This window comes from Penicillium nucicola, assembly GCF_028828085.1.
Source record: "Penicillium nucicola strain IBT 29836 chromosome Unknown utg000002l, whole genome shotgun sequence".
NCBI lineage: Eukaryota > Fungi > Ascomycota > Eurotiomycetes > Eurotiales > Aspergillaceae > Penicillium > Penicillium nucicola.
The window spans coordinates 2,346,856-2,365,580 of record NW_026643126.1 but is presented as its reverse complement, the minus strand read 5'-3'; the positions used below and the strand labels follow the sequence as shown (position 1 = coordinate 2,365,580).

The following is an 18,725-nucleotide window of genomic DNA, read 5'->3' as shown; positions in this document are numbered from 1 at the left end:
CTGTACAATATGCAACCATATATAACGACCTAATTCATTCTCCTCTTGTCCATAATACCACTTGTCATCACTGACAGACTCGTCAATAGCGTCCTTTCTAGTCGTCCCTCACACTGGTACCTCCTTCGCCAGCTCTCTCCAGAAATCACATCTCTTCTTCAGTCCGTCCAGCTTCACATTTTCCATCCCATCATCTACAATCACAAACTCCTTGTTTGTACGCTGAAGCTCTGGTACACCCGGCTGTGAAGCGTTCGTCACCTTGTGCGCATTCGGATCACCAGTCTGGAAGAAACTCGCAAAGGCCCCAGCATATCCCTCATAAACGACGGGGTTTGTCTGTTGAACAGCATTGACACGATTCCACTGCGAATAGCCAAATTAGCCAGAGTCTCCAAGCCAAACATCCATCGAAACGGAAGCACATGGGGGAATGGGAACACACATAAATCGTATCACTCCCATGCGTAGCCGGCGAAATGGTATACTCCCCAAGGTATCCTTTTCTCTTAGCAGCCGAAGCAATCCAATAAGCCGGGCAAGCGAGCACAACATCACGATAAACCAACCCAGCCCTAACAAGCGAAGTATTGTATTGCGCAATAGTTTCCGTGCTCCCAACAGCAGGATAATAAACAGACTCGACCTTTTTGATCTGTTTCACCGATAACCCAGGCACGAATCCCGCAAGCCAGCCGTGAAAGCTCTGAATTGAGGAATTAAATCCATTCACAGAGACAGCGCTGTCAAGACCTGACGGTACAAAATTCTGACCCTCGTGGCTGTTATACATACCCCACACGAACTCCGTGTTCAGAGAATTGCTGTTGACTGTTTCTGTAAGTGTCTCTGTGAGGAAGGTCCCGTCTATCACGGGTGCCCAGGTGTAGGAGCTCGTTGTCCAGGTGTGGCTAGCGGCAATGACGAGATTTGCATCGCGGATGGTCTGCACGTCGACGGATTTGAGACAGGAAACTGTTTCGGCGCCTTTTTTGAGTCCGTCACAGCCCGTTAAGTTGACAAATTGGGTGTATATCGCCTCTGCTTGCGGTGCGTTGTAAGCATATGTCTTCGGCCAGAAGGGCGAGCTGGCAAGGGCTTTGGAGAAAAGCTTGGGTTGGCCATTTCGTCCGTTGGCGAGAACTTGGGCTACGACTGATCCTGCCCCGGCTGATTGGCCCCAGATTGTTACATTCTTGGGATCGCCCCCGAAGCTGTGGATGTGGCTCTGGACCCATTTCAGGACGTATTGCTGGTCCAGTAGGCCTGCGTTTAGGTCTGAGGTTGATGATTCTTTGATTGCGTTTCCTGGAAGGAAGCCAAATGCATTGACGCGGTAGTTTGAATAAATCACCACGTAGTCGTTTAGATTGCTCACGTTCAGAATTGGGTATGAGGATGGTGGCATGGTGAACGCCGCGCTACCTTGGATGAAGGCTCCGCCGTAGTACACTACCAGGACTGGTCGCTTTGTTTCCTTTGATAGATCCCACGGCCGTGAGAAAAGGCCAAGATACAGACAATCTTCGCTTCCGTTGACTGTGCGCTGGGGACACATGTCGAAGTCTTGGTTTGTATCATAGCTGCCTCCAGTGATCTTTTGTGGAGGCTGAGGTGCACGGAATCGATTCTCTCCTGTTGGTGGTGACGCGAATGGGATCTTGCGGAAATATGAGAGGTTATATTGGCTGTCATACTGGCCTTGGAAGGACCCATAGTCGAGGTTCACGAGAGGGTTGTCGTATGCTGCGTTAGCAGTAGTACCCAGGCTAATAACAGAAAGAATGAGTGAGTATAATCTCATTTTCAAGGTCTGTAGGTCTCAGTAGAACTATTTTTTTCAGGCTATCTGTCGTCATTTGTCTGCGGAATGGATGCCATATATAGTCTGTCTGGGCGAGAGAGTATCCTCATGCTATTGGGCAAGAGAATCAAATTCGGCAGAGAACCCTCCGAAGGTCCCTGCATTCCTGTCAATCAGTCCTAGTCATTTCCAAGCAGACGATGTCAACGGCCAGTCTGAGGGCAGCTCATTGGTGCAGTTATTGTTCGAACTGCCCGCGGAGAGTAAATGCGGGGGGAAGGATATGCAGTGTTCTTGTTCGTTCGGGGTTGAACATCCCGATAAATTTGTAGTGCTTGATGGCATAGATTATAGCTATAGAATGGTGCATATGCTAGATATGTTCATGACCAACGCCTCCACCGGAATTCCCATGCAAAGCCTCAACTTCCAACCCTGAAAATGCACCCTCATAAGGAATCAAAAAACCGAATCCAATCGCAATCACGCTATATATAATACGTAAGGACAAAGTTTCCCCAAATGTGTTCCTCAGGAACAGTAACTCCGCCTTCGCTCCTCTTGTCGTAGATCCAATGCCTTCCTTTACATAGTCATCCGAAGTTCTCGAGTGCGACGCCGACTTGCCCGAGCATCGCGACGAGTCTCGATTGCGTCGCTAGTCTCTGCTTCGGGTGTGTGTGTATCAGACAATTCCGGTGTCGGAGTAACGCCAAAACTGACACCCCGTCCTCGGCGACTGACGCGGGATTGAGCGTCAGGGGACAAAAATCGATGGACAGTACGGTGATCCATGACTCGGTCGTCGCCATCCGGGCTCTTATCGGTGTTTGGCCATTGGAATCCGTACAACTTGGAGTGGCGCTCGCAACGAGGGCATTCGCGTCGTGTTAAGTATGAGTTCGACTGAACGAACCAATCGTCACAGGTTTGACACTCCACCCAGCGGTCATATCTCTGAGCAAGCAGCCGCGATGTCTTGGTATAGTCACCAGGAACTCGGGCAATCTGAGCGTCGCTTTCCACAGAGTCAACTATGAATCGGCGCCTGCTCCGTTTCTTCCGAGTTTTGGGCTTTTCGGGACTCGTCTCATCTACTTCAAGGGATTCCGATAAGTTTGGCTGTTCCTCCTTTGGGAACGTGTCCTTCGGAGGAGTCATGAGGTCGAGCTGACCCTCGGCTGGGATATCGGCATGATCCTTACCATTTGATGCTGCGGGCTCTTTCTGGTTCAAGTCTCCGGTCTCCTCGGTCTTAATTCTCAATCCGATGTCACCTATGGTTGTCGGTGTGGTTGACGTCAACGACCGTGGAGACTCATCGGCGTTAGAGTCGGGAGATTCAGGAAGGGCAGCCTGCAAGATTTGGGACTGATTTGAGTCTTCTGTTAAAGACGTGCTTTGTTGCTCAGGTTCTGTGGCTAGTGGTGGGAGTGGTGAGTCTATTGGAGTGGGTTCTGGAGTGAGGTCTGTGAGCTCCTGTCTCAATTTGGATGCCTTCGGTATATCGCCGGTCAAAATAGGAGTTGGGACAAGTTCCGTGTCTGGGGTGATGAAGTCTGACTCTGAGGCTGAGGCTGCTTCACCAGCGAGCTCAGAAGCGGATATCTCTTTTCGCAGTTTAGACACTTGTCGCTGGAACTTTGCTCGCTTTCGCGGGGTAGAACATGACACGATTGAAGAAGAATCAGACTCTGTCTCAGAGCTATGGCGGCGTTTCCTACTTCCAGTAGCATCCTCGACGGGAGTGGCTTCAGTCGAAACTGGGCTAGATTCTTTGCTGTCCTGGTCCGAATCAATTTGTAAAGACCAGCCATTTCGAATCGCTCGTTCGCAGGTGGAGCACAGGCATTCACAGTTATCAATGCCAAAATAATCTTCGCCGTAAGATACCGTGATCTCTTCTCCCTCGTAGATGTCGCGCATGGCTAGAACAGACATGCCCTCGTTTCCACGCGTTGCCAAACTACCATTGGCATCACAGTCATGATTCGCAAAGCGAGCGGGTCCCAAGAAGAAAGATGGGGTTTTACGACGACTAGACATGACGATACTGAAGTCTTTGCGCGTTAGGCCAAGGTCCGTCTCTTCTTCATGAGTCATGGACACGAGGGTTCCGCTCAAGTATTTGATCTCTTCGCCTTTCTTAATAAATCTGCGGGCACAGATTGCAGCCTCATGTTGCGTGATAATGTATCGGTTGGTGGTGGTGACCTCGAACGGGCAGTCAGGGAGATACATTTGGATGTATTTGCGGAGGTGGCGGCGAAACCATTCCTTTTCGCGAGGACTGCGGAGATTTGTCAGATATTTCTTGAGTCCTGAGATCTCCAGCAGCTGGCGCTCGGCACTTGTGATATCTCTGTCGACAATAACATCGTGGAGAAGAATGCGCCCAATATCGTCGTCGTGGATACCGCGGGCAGGACTGTATTTGGTGCGGTTCTTGCGTGTGGTGGTCCAGAAGTAAGCCTGAAAGAAGCTCGTGTCAGCTTTCGATGTTCTTTATCTTATTGCGGGCATAGGGCGTACGTGATCCACCAGCGCATCAGTTGCGACATCGTCATAGCTGGCCAGTTTGGCCAGGGTCAGGCGCTCGCGACGCTCTGCCGCTGGCGAGGTGTTACGCGCTCGCTTTGGAGGCATTGCTGGCGTGTGAAATAGCTAGTCACCGCCGAAGATCAGAGTGGTAGCAGGCAAGTGGTGTTATGCAATGCAGAATGGGTGCGAAAGGGCAGCTGAACAGCGGAGACCTGCGGAGACCTGCAAAAGTTCCAGGGAAGGGAGAAAACGTTCAAGGAATGCTGTCAGATCCAGAACAATAATGATAAAAATGAGTGACTGAAAGGATCAGAGGAAAGTTGTCGCCATTGAGACCAGGGAGAGAGGCCCTCTCGCAACGAGGCTTGGTTTTAGGGGCGGAACCAACACTCGGAAATGACTTGGCCGCCTTTTCCTTGCCCTTCCCCCATCTGATGTTGTGACAACAGGCCATCAATGTTATTTTTATAGATTCATTAGGTCCCTTGCCTTGGCTGTGTGCCATTTACGCGTTCAAGTCACCTTGTACCTGTATGCACAATGCACCATGCCTCCTGCATCACGCGAATCTTCTTGGTCGATCTTCAACAGGCCTCTTTTTGCACTATGTTGAACCATGAGCTTTTTTTTTTTTCTTTGGCCAATTAGGGGCTAGTTTTTGTAAATATATGATACCATAACTTTGCATTTAAGAGGCAACAATGAGGAAGATATACTGCTCTGTCGTATTCATCTTGGTCCAAATATATATAGTTCGATTCAGATCTCCCGATGAACGTACAAGCAACCGCCAGGCCGAACCAATTTCTGACATGAACTAGATACAGATTTGGGCAAGAGAAGCTGGCTGTACCATCGAATACCAGTAAACTTCATACGTACATGCGGGAAATGAGAAATTAGTCCTGATATCAATTGGGATGCCGTGCAATAGGATATTTTTAGCCAGACCAAGTTGGTTATACTTATTTCGAATATTCTAACATTCCTTTCGTTTCAAAAATTGAATGCTCAATATTCAAGACTCGAGTCCTAGCAATAGTTGAAGTGTATATAGTTTTATACAAGCAGATAGGCCCGGATAAACTTACTGTCCGGGGAAACCTCTCTCCGACCGCAAGAACAAATTGTGGACGAAGCAACAACGGTAAACCAGTCAACCACAATGATTCAGCTAAAGGTACGGAGATAGACCTTTCGACCGAGCATGCAGAACTGACACTCCGCTAGACACTATTAAGTTGCATTGACAACTCCGGCGCCTCGATCGTCGAGTGCGTGAACGTGCTCAAGAAGAAGCGGCCCGCGACAATCGGTCAGTCTCCGCGATAGTCGAGCTTGCATGGATTGCGAAAGAAATTGGCTTGAAAGCTAACATTTCTGGCGCATTAGGTGATCGGATTGTTGTGGTCGTTCAGAAGCAGAGATCCGCAGGCTCCGAAGCCAGCACCACCGCTTCCCTTGCGAACAAGGTTCGCCGTGGTGATATTCGACATGCCGTTGTTGTCCGCGTGAAGAAGGAATTGCAGCGTCCTGATGGTTCCCTCGTCCGCTTCGGTGATAATGCCTGTGTGTTGGTCAACAAGTCTGGAGACCCGATTGGAACAAGAATGAACGGTCAGTGCTTCTAGAGGCTCACAGTCAGCCTTGAATCTCTATTTTGGATACTGACGTTTTGTGCAGGAGTCGTTGGCCAAGAGCTACGGAAGAAGCAGTGGTCCAAGATCTTGTCATTGGCACCGGTGCATGTGTAAGATTTATTACATGAGATTCTACATTTGGAGAGCGCTGTATTCTTTTTCTTTGGCAGATTGTTTAATTTCAATTCTATGTATCAATAGCAACCCGCATCATATCAAGGCCGCGTTCGAAGTCAGTATATGCTTTTTAGATTGTCGATCGCCAAACTCCGGTATGCATCTTCACTCGGAAACTCGCAGAAATCAATAATAAAAGAACCAATCAAGGGTATCGGGGATCGCGTAGATCGTATCGTAAGAGGACATCACATGTAGACGTTACCGCATGCACAACAGACGTAGTAGAGTTTCTGAGGAACGGAAGCGACACGGTCAGCGCTGGGTCTCTGTGGATATCAAAGCAGAACCAAGACTCACCATTCCAGTTTCAGCAGAACGTTGTTGGGACTGGAAGAAAACGGCTTCCGTTTCACCGCAGCTTGGGCAAAGCTTGTTGGCACGGGGAAGCTGCAATCGAGGAAAATCAAACGTTAGCCACTGAATCCACAGGAAGTGTCAAAGTGACTGGAACCAGGCCAGGAGTCGGTGTCTGAGGAGTCCAAGCTGGTTGGGTCGTCCATGATATGCGCCGTTTCAGGGTCCGGGCCGCAGACAGAACATGTGATCTCGTCGCCGCATAAGGTACAGAAACCAGGGAGACAAACCGTGGGATCGGAGCCAACATCCTGGGTGACACCGGCAGTATCACCGACTTGGCTGTGGAGCTTGTTTTGATAGACACAGTATGAGGAAGCGGGCTCGCCGACATGGCAGGTTCGGCAGGTGAACATCAGCTGGTTGGTCACGCGGTCTTCCTTGGGGTACAGTAAGTTGGAGCTATTGAGAAATTTAGTAAGTCTTCATTCATAATGGGTCATTTGAAGTTTAGCTCAAGAAAACGTACCATTCGCGACAGAACTTGAAATGAATCTGGTCGGCTTGCTTCGTGTCGCCACCGGCGGAGGGTGAAGGGCTGGACATTTTGGGTAGTTGTAGAATCAGTGGGCAAAGCTCTGATATGGAGGGTCACTATGGGCGAAGAGCTGAAGGAGAATATAAAAGATATCGAGCAAGACTGAGAGTCACATAAAAGACTGTCAACTCGTAGGCGTCGATTGGCCGAGATGCGCTAACCTGATTTGGGAATAGACTGAGGTTCTGCCGCGGCCAATTAGATAAAGCTGTTATTCCGGCAGAATAGAATCTATTCATTACATTGCGAAATCTTTGGTAATAGTCTTCAAATCAGACATTTATTTCTCAGTTAATGGAATTGTTCAGTCAAGGCATGTTTCAGAATTTCATCAGCCTCATTCTCAAGGCCAAAATTCTAGCTAACTTACTCGAGATTCACACAAAGGCGGTGACAAAGGCGGTATTCCTGCCTATACTAAAAGCGCTTAGTGTCATCTTAGTTTGCCCGGTTTGCACTCGTGCATCATATCCCCCGCAGTTTCCTACAATAGCTCACTCTAAGCTTCAATACAAACCTTTCCTCTTTATAAATCACAATTTTTCACAATGGTGGGACCGTCCGATCATTTCTACCTGAGTATACCGCTGATCATATAAACAGGCCGACACCGGACTTCCAGCAGGATGGGAAGTTCGCCATTCCAACTCCAAGAACCTTCCCTACTATTTCAACCCCTCCACAAAGGAATCGCGTTGGGAACCACCTGCGGAGACAGATACTGATAAACTCAAACTTTACATGGCGCAAAACCACACCCCCGCATCCCGCCCTGATGCCTCAGGCGAAGGCGAGGGCAAGATTCGCTGCAGCCACTTGCTCGTCAAGCACCGTGACAGCCGTCGGCCCAGCAGCTGGAAGGAGGCAGATATAACTCGCACAAAAGAGGAGGCAATCGAGATCTTGAAGGGCCACGAGCAGCGAATCCAGTCCGGAGAGATCTCCCTCGGTGACCTTGCAGTCTCCGAGTCCGACTGCAGCAGTGCTCGCAAGAAGGGAGACCTGTGAGTATTCAAGCCGATCCTCTCTCCTGTACCTGATACTAATGATCTGAAGTGGCTTCTTTGGTCGTAGCGAGATGCAGAAGGAGTTTGAAGATGCCGCTTTTGCCTTGCAGCCTGGCCAGGTTAGCGGAATCGTGGAGACAGCTTCTGGAGTGCACCTCATCGAACGGTATGCTTTGTTTTCTGACATTACTCCTTACTGATCCCCGGTAACTAACATTTTCTCGATCAACAGTGTTCAATAAGCCTGTCGATTGAAGTTATGGGCCGGCAAAAATTTTCAAAAGCATCTATGCCTTGATGACTCTTGGTCGTATATCTTGAGAATTAATTGAAAAGAAATAGACCACGAAGAATGAAAAACGTGATTGCCTCTCTTTGTTCCCTGAATACTCAACATAAACAGTGACGTAAAGTGCACCACTGTAGGACTGCCTTTCTGTCAGAAAAACAAGCCAATCAAGAATTACTGCGAGGAAAGCCAAAATTCTAGTCTTAACCTGTCAGTGTGTCACTCCACACTTCGCAGCGATCTCATCCTTAGAAATGGAACCCAGACTGATCAACATTGAACGAATGGCATTAATACCAGAATAGCAGATTTCGCAATATCTCTCGCAGAGAGTAATGAGACCACCCGGACTGACTCGTTTACAGAAACGGTCACACTAAATCAACAATACTATTACGCGAGTAAGGGATCGTATATTGCGCCTCAGATTCCCAAACGGGTCAACAATGGAAACCAGGGCTTTTGTACCCATGAATAAAATGTGTTAACCACAAAGGAACAATGCTATCAAGGTACTAAGGCTATATGCAGATATCGAAGTCAGAGTTTACAACGACCATGGTATCGTCACTCAAGTAGACACTCTCCCTCTAGGACCAAATATTCAACAGCAACCTCCCCATGAGTCCCAGGTCTCTTACTTGCTTCTCTTCCCATTTCTCTTTCAAATTCCCCTACTTGCTTGTGGCATCATCTACATCAAACATCGCATCGCATCATGCCTTCTGATTTCGAGACTCTGAGAACTAAACGTAACATCATGCTTAGTCTCAATGAAACCGCATCGATTCTCAACTACCGTTTTAACGAAAAGGACTTCACTCCGCCTGCATCGATTCGCATCCCTCCCGAGGTCCGCAGTGGGCTCGATGATATTCGCGTCAAAGTCAGCTTCACCATCATGCTCATGAAGCAGTTGATGCTCATTCGCAACAACCGATTCTTCGAGATGTGCCCCCGAAAGGCCGGCCTCATGTACCAGATGCATGTCAGCTCCATCAAGCGCCTTCTTGAGTGGAAGGAGATCTGGAACCATATCGACCCCACCCTCTCTGTCTCGACCAAGATCCCCCGTGAAGCCCTGCGCTTCTGCGTCGACGAGCTTGCTTACTCTCGTTTCACTGCTGACTACACGGAGAAAATTCATATTTTGATGTCTGGTGCCTTCCAGGAGTGGCGTGGAGCTCGCATGGCTACCGATCACCTCGCCTGCCGTCTGATGAATCACAACAAAGAGGAGTACTGCAAGTGGCGCAAGTGGTTTGATGGCGAGTTCACTGCTCACATGTGGGAGTGGGAGAACTGCCTGAATGGCCTGCTTATGCCCACATGGGAGGAGGTTATTGACGATTTGTTCTTGATGATTCACGATCGTGTTGAGGATGCCGAAGAGCTTGCTGAGACTTTCCACATCCGCAGTCCTGACTCCCTTCGTATGTGAAGACGACTTCCAAACATAAGTAACTCCCTTCATGATCATTTAAACGGTTCATGAGTCACGGCCCTGGAGAAAAAAAGTTATATGCATGCGAAATTGACCATGGGTTGAACTGGCTTGGTCCGGATATGGGTACAGGTACACACGCACATGAGGATCCTGCACTAGGAACATCATTGTGTCGTACTGTCTGGATTTCGTCTTTTCTTTTGACTTCTTTTGTACGCGGCATGACTTGATAGCGTTCATGGGAGTCAGTGTGATACCAATTTGATTTGCAACAAACAAACATTCATTATCCTTCATTTACCTCTAGGTACCACCCCGGATAAACAGTAGACTAAATGGAACCATTAAAGCATACTTACTGCGCTTTACTATCCTACTTCTTCAATTAAATTGTTCATTTTTTTGGGATGCCGCCAACAGTCATGTGCATCCGGAACCCTAATTTGGATGATCCTCCAAGGAAGATTGCTACAATCTCACAACACTCAAGAAAATTAATATAAAAAGTTACAGCCCCAAGAAAGCCATTGTTCTATAATTATGCTTCTTGTTTTAGCTTCTTTCCATTGTCTTGCATTGTTTCACGTTCCCTTTCACCAGTCTATGGTGACCCAAAGACTGCTATAATTGTCTTTAAAATCCTTCTCGAACCCCTCCACAAAGACATATAAGTCCCTCTTATCAGCAACCTCAACCTGACCAGGATATATAGTACCAATAGGTCACTAACGAGCAGAACCATCAAGCAAAACTACCCAGCATGTGCATCTTCTGGGCCCGAGCATACACAATATGCGGCTGCATCTGGGATGAAGACCCATGGAAATGCCTAGACATGAACCAATGTCTAGGCCAAAGAATGATTAGACTATACAACCATATGGCGCCATGTAAAGACTGCTGGAAACGAGGCGACAAGCGACTAGCCAAAGAACCTGAATGTGATTACGCCGACCGAATAAAACAGAAGACAACAGAAGCTCAAGATGGTAGGTCCTATTCCAAAGACAGAACCAAAGGTAAGCTACAACATGGTGCTAATGATAAATCTGTTTTACGCACTTCGCCTGAGCGACCTGCTACACCGCAGTTGGACCTGGATTTGGATCTAGGGTGGGTACATCGGTGTCTTGTGATGAAGGAGAACAATTTTGATTGCTCTAGAGTGTGTGATCCAGTGAAGCTGGAGATAGTCGAGAAGGACTATCGCGCTGAACGTGTGAGCACAGATTGGTATACCGTTGAGGATGAGGATGAGGATGAGAATACTTTGTTAAACTACTTGTAACTCGAACAGGAGAAGGATAAGAAACTACATCCTGAAACTAATACAGCTCGTTCTGAAGTTGAAATCATTGCTCAAAAGATATTCCAGCAAAGTATTCCTACAATGAGATGCAGGAACCTCAAAAATTTCGTAAAAAGAGATCGCTGGGAAGTTCATAAGCTAGTGTTGAGTCGTTCCAAACGTGCGGTAATCGCATCGATAACGGCGGATCTAGAATAGAGTCAGTTGTAGATTCAACCATAGGAATCGAGATAAACATACTCCCGTTCAACCATTCTCATAGCATCTGCAACCTTGGCACGTTGCAGGCGTTGGGGAACCTTGGGGTGGGCACCAACTGGAGAGTTTGGACTTCCAGGCTCGCCACGAGATGGCGACTTGGCGGCAATAGTCTTCGTTTGGGCGATAAGATCCAATGCAAGACGTTTGACCTATATAACATGTCAGCGAGCGTGGTAAAATAAAGGACGCGAGAGAAAAACGTACGGTCTCCAAGCGCGGTACCAAATCTTGATCTTGGTCATCTTGGTCTTCCTCCTCACCAGGCTGCAAGGATCCAGATAAGGTTTTGACTTCGGTAACCCAGGCCTTCTCCCTTTCACTCAGGGGACGACCTCCAGAGTTCAAAACCTTCTTGCGCAACGCTTCATATCGGGACTGCAATTGATCTTGCTTATCCTTAGCGGCCTGCAGTCTCCTGTCCAGAGCTTCTCCGGTTCGGACGCCTTCTATGCGGTGTCCATCTTCTCCAATCTCACTGGTGACGCCCTTGACGCGCTCCGCAACATCTGAAATTTGCTTCAATTGGTCCTGCATCTCGCCCTGTAGACGTTCGCATCGGCGGAACAAATCTGAGGCAGCTCTCTCAAGAGCGTTCGTATGCGCGGAGAGAACACGGTGAGCAGTAGCCACAAGGTCCAATGTTGCAGGAGACAGGCGTACTTGCTCCTTGAGGGTATGACGTTGGCGATGTGGGACGTGCTTTTCAACAAATGAGTTCAGTGGGCATTCGGAGTAGAAAACGGCGGGAACTTGATACGGCGCACGGCGAGGGGGCAGAACGGCTGAGGTTGACTTTGTTGCCATTCTGTCAGAAAGCTGCCTCTCAAGTTCCGCAGCGAGAGCATCTTCTGGTGAATCCATCACCGCTGCATATGGGTTTGATGGGAGCGAAGTGAGAAGCAAGTAGCCAAGGTCAAAGTCATAAAAGACAAGTGACTGCGCGAGGTGTTCAAACTTCGATGTGACATCGGCTTCTGAGACCTGCAAAATCTTTTCTCTCTGACAGACATTTCCGTCGCAGAGAACCTGCAGACGGAAAGCAGAGCCAGCAGAGTCTTCCGCCTTCAACTCGGCTTCCAGTCTCTGTGCCCACGCGGTCAAAGATAGAGATATCACATTAGTTGCGGTCGTGACAAAGAAGGTGTATCGAGAGTGGACATCCTTGGTGAAAGTGGGCCAGATAGCGGTCTCTCCAGCCTTAACAGTATCCAAGGATTCGACTAGGACAAGATCAGATGGCTCTGAAAGAGGTGTCCGAAAGGCGTTCTTTTGGGCCTTGGGGAGCCACTGTCCCTCAACACCGTCAAGTTCCAGACAAATATGAACTCGGCCGTTTCCACTAGACAGAGACAGAACAGTGGCTGAGAGCTTATCCTGTTCGCTGGCATCCACGGCCAATTCTTCTTCCTCGCCCATCATAAGATCATCAACATCCAGTCTAGCAGCAATAACAAGAAGGTCACAAAGGTCTAGGTCGTCAAGCTCATCACCAGTATCGAATCGGAAAGGCCCTTGCAATCTAGGAATAGCACTAGGGTTGGCGGGGCGAGTGAAAACTTCGGCGCCTTGGAGGGTTTCGGCGCCAGCAGGCAGACCCAATGGCTCTTGTCCATCAAGCTCACTGAGCCAATCGTACTGCTGCCGACATGCAGTCAGCTCCTCGTCGAATTCCTCAGGATCCTGCTCCAAGGCAGTCAACTTCGGAACAATCGCTGAAGAGAGGGAGGGGATTGTTGTTGATGGAGCTTGCCACTTTGTAGGCAGAAGAGGGCACAGCGCATAGAGGTCACCGGGTCTCATGGCTACCCACAGGGTCATTGGCGCCCATGCGTCCTCTTTTTCTTCCCCACTGCCTGCAAAACAAGCCGAGGCGACCTCCATATCAATGAGATCAGCAGAAAATCCCTTGTTCTTGCCAAAGCCTGAAGGCGCAAAGTCTTGATCACACGAAGTTCCATCGACAAGCTTCTTCAAATCGATTGCCAGGGTTGGCTGGTCAAAGGACCAGTGGTTGTTGCGGTCCAGTTCCCACACGCGCACCGCGGCGTCAGCGGTGATGGTAACGATGCAACCGCTGAGATTGCTGTGCAGACCCAAGGGATGCCATAACGCAGACACAACGGGCGCCTCGGGAATAACATGAGTGGTCGGGCCCAACTGGTATGTCTTCAGACGAAGGGGAGTAGAGTCAGATGATGACAGGTGCGAAGCGTCGGGGAGGACCGAAATGTGAACAGTGTGTTCGGTGATAATTGCAAGGAATGCTCCGTTCGGGGAAGGAATGATTTGTTTGATCAATCCATATACAGGGACGGCCAAAACCTGCGGAAGATGTTAGTCGCGATTGGACATGACCAAATGGTGGACCTATGAAAGCTGTCGCAGTCAATACGTACCCTGTAAGAAGTCGAATTTAAATCAGTGATATCTCCAGCGCTAGCAGATCCCTTCTTTTGCTTATTTTGCTGTTGCCATTGATCTTTGAGGCGCGCAAGGTTTGACCAGCGGATCTCGTTATCAACCACAGCGAAAACCTCGTTTCCTCTCCTAGCAATGGTCCGGTTGGGACCATTGTCAGATGGCTTCGATTTGTTCTTAATGTCCTCCGCTGGGCTCTGAGAGGAGTTGGTGGTCAGGAAGTTTGCGCCAGGTGACGGCCGGCACAGCCAGGCTGGCGCATAGCTGCTGACCTTTGGCATTGTGGGTAGATGTGAAAGAAACAATATGGTCTGTAGCTCTTAAACCGGTCAGAACATCCCAGGTAGTAAGATGGGAGCCAGGTAGAAAGAAGTAGGTGAAAGAGTTGTTGATGCGGAGTGGAATTCTTGCCGCGCCAAGATCTTTTGAGAGCTCCGAGCTTCTTTGCTCCGACTTCCCGTCACCCTTCTTTCTTCTCCTCTACTCAACCTTCATTACATTTTCGTGATGAGTTTGCTTGCTATTAACACAGTGGATCGCCTAGATAGGCCAAGTGCCTACTATGTCAGTAAGGTTGGTTTCGGCCCTTCCGACGTTGCGCTCTATGAGGCAATCAGAACAGGCTCAAGTTGCTAAACGACATACAGAACAAGCGTCGCAGATATAATGACCGTGAAGATGAGAAGCCCGAGGAGCCCGATGACAAGCTGAAGAATGCGACTACTCTCTATGTGGGAAACCTGTATGCATGCACCCAACAGACTTGAAAGGATCGGACACCATTGACCAATTCAGTTCCTTCTACACCACCGAGGAACAGATCCATGAGCTCTTCTCCAAGTCAGTTCACGCGCCTTTTTCATTCTAGACCGAGGTCTAATCTCGACTTTTAGGTGCGGTGAAATCAAGCGCCTAGTGATGGGCTTGGACCGATTCAACAAGACACCCTGCGGATTCTGCTTTGTCGAATACTATACACACCAGGATGCGCTGGACTGCTTGAAATACATCGGTGGTACCAAGCTGGATGAGCGAATTATTCGCGCAGATCTCGATCCTGGATTCGAGGAAGGTCGGCAATTTGGGTATGCGGACTTTCAAAACGTGGTTGACGAAGTAGTAATGGCTGACTTTTTTTATAGACGCGGCAAGTCAGGTGGACAAGTGCGCGACGAATACCGCGAGGAATACGATCCGGGCCGTGGTGGATATGGTCGCGCCTATGACGAGCAGCGCCAGCGTGAGGAAGATGAGTATGGCGCTGGGAGGTAGGTTAGTGCATAATGAAACAGTACCAGGACAACAAAGCAATGGCGTTATCCCACTTGTCGTGAACCAATTAGCAAAAACAGGAAATGTCTATTCATCAAATACCCTATTTACACTTATTTGGTCTACTGTCTCATCTATTGTCCCAATTTCTTTCGCTTCAACACGGCCGACTGTACCTCCCGCAACCACCAAGCATGAATTCTTGCGTCGCCCGTCAACTCCGGGTGAAAGCTGGTGCCAAACACATTGCCCTGTCGCACTGCAACAATATCGCCAACTTCCTCATCAGGGTTGATGTCTCGATTTTGAGTGGCGTTGCGAGCTGCAGGGCCCAGCAACGTGGCGAGTACCTCGACATGGTCGGCTGTTGCTGCTTCCGCAACTGAGTCGCGTGCTTGTCGAGATGGTGCAACAACAGTCTCTTCGAGTCCGATCTCTTCTTGCTGAATGCCCTTATGGTGCGGTAGGATCTTTTCAACAATCGGTGCTCGAATGAAGACAGCTGGGAATGGCGCAGCGTCCTCTCCCAGAAAGGGGAGATCCAACGGTCCCTGGAAGCTGTCTGTCTGTCGACCGAAGTGATTCCGGTTCACTCTTACATCGAGACCACCGATCAGCTCCTGTCCACCCTTCTTTGTCTTGTTGGCCGATTCGGCAAGGAGAATGAGGCCGGCGCATGTACCCCACGTTGGTTTGCGATCCACCCTGTACACGGAACGCATTAGATTGAATTCGCGTAAGATGGCCGGGAATACCTACTTCACAAAGTCTCGCAATGGCTCCAACATATTCGATCTTGCTGCGACTAAAGACATTGTGGTACTCTCACCTCCGGGCAAGACAAGTCCGTCGCATGTTGATAGCTCCAGTGGCGTTCGTACTTCGATGAACTGCCATTCTGATGGAGGGGCTTGTTCGGCTGCTTTCTTCAGTAATTGAACATGTTCAAAGAATGCGCCTTGAAGGGCAAGAACTCCAACGGTAATTGTCATTGTATGTAAGTGGCAAGTTCTGGTTTGCTTCACCTGTTGCGATGACTCTTGATTACACGTGATTTTGACTTTCCGGCGGGAAACTTATCACCACGTGACCAAGATCCACCGCCACAATATAGAATATTCTGCCAAACCAATATTGTAATCGACGTACTTGGCAAACAGAATCAACCAGGATGGGGTAGACTCTACAGATACTTGTGTGCCCATGAATGGAGATTTGAAAGATGTTAATTGGTTCATGGTACTGTTCATTTATACCAGACAGTTGTGCAGTTGATCTGGAGAAAGAAATGCATTCCCTAAACGCCCAAGTCCTATTCAATCGCATACCATGAAGAGACAATCTCTCATTCCGTATCTAGCTCACACGCTCTTCACCTCCACAGAGCCTCCCTTTACGCCCTCACAGTTCATTCAACGTTCTCACGACGATCACCGCCTGCCTGTTACAGAGCTCTTATCGGCACACGTGCTGATAAGATCGATAAGGATGTGGCGCGGGGTTCCCTCGACGGTCGAGGGACATATGCGGCCTCAGGATTATGATCGTCTCTTGCAGATGGCCTATCCGGCAGCTGTGAGTTCTGACCAGCTTGCTTAGATGAAAAGAATAAATTGGCTAATTCAATAGACCAAAATGGCAATCAACGCGATTAGGCAAGAGGACATCTCCATACCTCTCGATTCAGACAAGGTCGACAGCTCCCTAGCCTCGAAGCCAACCTTGGTGCGATGGTACATGGACACTCGGCGCTGGGATGATATGGCGCTCAGTCTTCCTCTGCTCGAAACCCTGACTCAATCCGACCGAGATGCCGTCGTAAAGTACCACCACTTGTCGGATAAGCGCATGTCCCTGGCGTCTCAACTTTTGAAGTACTTCTTTGTTCACCAGGCCACTGGCACATCCTGGAAGGATATTGTGATCAGTCGTACTCCTATTCCAGAGAACCGACCATATTACGACTCGAGCGTGGAGTTCAATGTCAGTCACCAGGCCTCTCTCACTGTCCTTGCAGGGACCCGTGCACCGGAGAGCAATGTCCAAAGTATCCCATATCCACCCCGAGTCGGAATAGATATCGCCTGCGTTGACGAGCCCAGTCGTCGCCGGTCTGACCGACCTCCCAAGACCCTTGCAGCTCTGGCATCTTTCGTGGATATCTTCTCTGAGGTTCTCTCAGCGCGTGAATTGGACACCATCAAGAACCCTCGTGCAACTCTTGAATTGGCTCGCCAGCGTGGTATCAATACAAGCGACGTGAGAAGCGATACCGAGGAAAGCCTAGCTCTTTACGGGATGCGCCTCTTCTATTCAGTCTGGGCTTTGAAAGAGGCATATTTGAAGATGACTGGCGATGGCCTTCTAGCCACCTGGGTACGCGACCTACGGTTCTCAAACGTCATTCCCCCGGAGCCTGTTTCCAAGCGTGGTGTCACCGAGTACCCTCTCTGTGAACCCAGTCCCGTCGATCAGTCAACCTTTATTGCTCCTTCGGTTCAGAACTGGGGTGCACCATACACGGATATTCAAATTACCCTAAAGGGAAAACCCGTCCAACATGTGCGCGTTCAACTATCCGCCTTTGAGACAGACTTCATTGTGGCCACTGCCGCGGCTGGGTCCAGCATTGGTACCGTTTCTAGACAAGTCCAAAATGACGGCGATCACCACTTGCCAGGATACATCGAGCTATCCGATCGGCATGGAACAAAGGATATGCGAATTGAGCCATCAGCAGTTCGAAAAGTTGGCGAGCGGGACCCCTGGCGCGTGCAGTCCGCAATCAGCGACCCTTGGCTGCCCATGCAAGAAGTCGATATTGACGTTGACATTCGACCCTGTGCCGAGGGCCGTTGTGTTCACTTCCAGAGCCCACAATCACTCTTCACGTACGCTCATACTCCAAGTTTGTCTTATTCTCACTAGGATCAGTTGCTAATATTCAATTCTTAGAAACGAACCCACCCCAACCGTGGAATCAACGGCTTCTCCGGATCTCAACTACGTATGAGACATGACTTGTGCTTAACTGATGCATTTCCCAGCATATTGCATATTCGATATCTGAGCGGTTTTTCGACGCAATGATTCCCCTGGGCATTTTCAACGCATCCTCTGTCGGAATTATTTGGCCATGCTTGTTGGCAACTTTGTATTACTCCAGTTCCTTGCTGAACATGGCAGAAATCTCATCTCATTATTTCTGTTTCATGCTCCCCACATCGCATTACGTAGCATCGCAGAGAGATCATAGCACTTTGGTGGACTTCACGTCATACCTATGTATACAAGTCGATGTGTTCGATGTGTAACAGGATCCACAACGCTGACACTATAGTACGTTTCAGTAAACAAGCCGGTGATCTCAAGCCATCAATTTCAACAGGCAGCTATATTGTAGATGTCAACTGTATATAATCACCTGCAATATGGATGTGAAATGCGACAATCGAGATCAGCACAACCACCCCAGTTAGACGGCGCAAAAATGGGGCGTTTGCGGGATTTCCACTGCTCGGGGGAGGTCCACTGGATGAATTACTTTATGTTTCGATCATATTTGGGGTAATTCGATGATCGTCAGGCACAACAGCGAATCAAAAGTGCGGGTTTTGCCCCGAGTTTATTTGTCCGAATATGGGCCGATGATTCCGGACTTTATA

At 49.0% G+C, this 18,725-nt stretch overlaps 10 protein-coding genes across 10 annotated transcripts; 5 read left to right on the top strand and 5 right to left on the bottom strand.

The window, feature by feature from the left end:
* Positions 1-108: 108 nt before the first annotated feature.
* On the bottom strand, positions 109-1,804 carry N7511_002666 (putative carboxylesterase; the record flags this gene model as incomplete). Its single annotated transcript, XM_057125091.1, has 2 exons — positions 109-366; positions 446-1,804. 2 exons carry the CDS (start codon positions 1,802-1,804, stop codon positions 109-111), a joined length of 1,617 nt encoding a protein of 538 aa, XP_056987250.1.
* Positions 1,805-2,389: 585 nt separating this feature from the next.
* On the bottom strand, positions 2,390-4,450 carry N7511_002665 (SET domain-containing protein; the record flags this gene model as incomplete). Its single annotated transcript, XM_057125090.1, has 2 exons — positions 2,390-4,276; positions 4,337-4,450. 2 exons carry the CDS (start codon positions 4,448-4,450, stop codon positions 2,390-2,392), a joined length of 2,001 nt encoding a protein of 666 aa, XP_056987249.1.
* Positions 4,451-5,510: 1,060 nt separating this feature from the next.
* On the top strand, positions 5,511-6,099 carry N7511_002664 (mitochondrial 54S ribosomal protein uL14m; the record flags this gene model as incomplete). Its single annotated transcript, XM_057125089.1, has 4 exons — positions 5,511-5,525; positions 5,576-5,660; positions 5,738-5,962; positions 6,029-6,099. The coding sequence occupies 4 exons, from the start codon at positions 5,511-5,513 to the stop codon at positions 6,097-6,099; spliced, it is 396 nt and encodes a 131-aa protein (XP_056987248.1).
* Positions 6,100-6,350: 251 nt separating this feature from the next.
* On the bottom strand, positions 6,351-7,065 carry N7511_002663 (DNA-directed RNA polymerase II core subunit RPB9; the record flags this gene model as incomplete). Its single annotated transcript, XM_057125088.1, has 4 exons — positions 6,351-6,395; positions 6,463-6,552; positions 6,750-6,921; positions 6,989-7,065. 4 exons carry the CDS (start codon positions 7,063-7,065, stop codon positions 6,351-6,353), a joined length of 384 nt encoding a protein of 127 aa, XP_056987247.1.
* Positions 7,066-7,605: 540 nt separating this feature from the next.
* pin1 (peptidylprolyl isomerase ESS1) lies at positions 7,606-8,306 on the top strand (the record flags this gene model as incomplete). The annotated part of the gene is made up of 4 exons (XM_057125087.1): positions 7,606-7,608; positions 7,661-8,061; positions 8,114-8,230; positions 8,297-8,306. 4 exons carry the CDS (start codon positions 7,606-7,608, stop codon positions 8,304-8,306), a joined length of 531 nt encoding a protein of 176 aa, XP_056987246.1.
* A 765-nt stretch (positions 8,307-9,071) lies between these two features.
* N7511_002661 (uncharacterized protein) lies at positions 9,072-9,794 on the top strand (the record flags this gene model as incomplete). Its single annotated transcript, XM_057125086.1, has 1 exon — positions 9,072-9,794. One exon carries the CDS (start codon positions 9,072-9,074, stop codon positions 9,792-9,794), a length of 723 nt encoding a protein of 240 aa, XP_056987245.1.
* A 1,446-nt stretch (positions 9,795-11,240) lies between these two features.
* Positions 11,241-14,069, bottom strand: N7511_002660 (uncharacterized protein; the record flags this gene model as incomplete). Its single annotated transcript, XM_057125085.1, has 4 exons — positions 11,241-11,298; positions 11,350-11,519; positions 11,575-13,692; positions 13,767-14,069. 4 exons carry the CDS (start codon positions 14,067-14,069, stop codon positions 11,241-11,243), a joined length of 2,649 nt encoding a protein of 882 aa, XP_056987244.1.
* A 226-nt stretch (positions 14,070-14,295) lies between these two features.
* On the top strand, positions 14,296-15,060 carry N7511_002659 (nuclear cap-binding protein subunit CBC2; the record flags this gene model as incomplete). Its single annotated transcript, XM_057125084.1, has 5 exons — positions 14,296-14,361; positions 14,436-14,530; positions 14,584-14,628; positions 14,682-14,873; positions 14,931-15,060. The coding sequence occupies 5 exons, from the start codon at positions 14,296-14,298 to the stop codon at positions 15,058-15,060; spliced, it is 528 nt and encodes a 175-aa protein (XP_056987243.1).
* Positions 15,061-15,194: 134 nt separating this feature from the next.
* N7511_002658 (pyridoxal 5'-phosphate synthase glutaminase subunit PdxT) lies at positions 15,195-16,052 on the bottom strand (the record flags this gene model as incomplete). Its single annotated transcript, XM_057125083.1, has 2 exons — positions 15,195-15,765; positions 15,820-16,052. 2 exons carry the CDS (start codon positions 16,050-16,052, stop codon positions 15,195-15,197), a joined length of 804 nt encoding a protein of 267 aa, XP_056987242.1.
* Positions 16,053-16,695: 643 nt separating this feature from the next.
* Positions 16,696-18,073, top strand: N7511_002657 (4'-phosphopantetheinyl transferase family protein; the record flags this gene model as incomplete). Its single annotated transcript, XM_057125082.1, has 2 exons — positions 16,696-17,951; positions 18,016-18,073. The coding sequence occupies 2 exons, from the start codon at positions 16,696-16,698 to the stop codon at positions 18,071-18,073; spliced, it is 1,314 nt and encodes a 437-aa protein (XP_056987241.1).
* Positions 18,074-18,725: the final 652 nt, after the last annotated feature.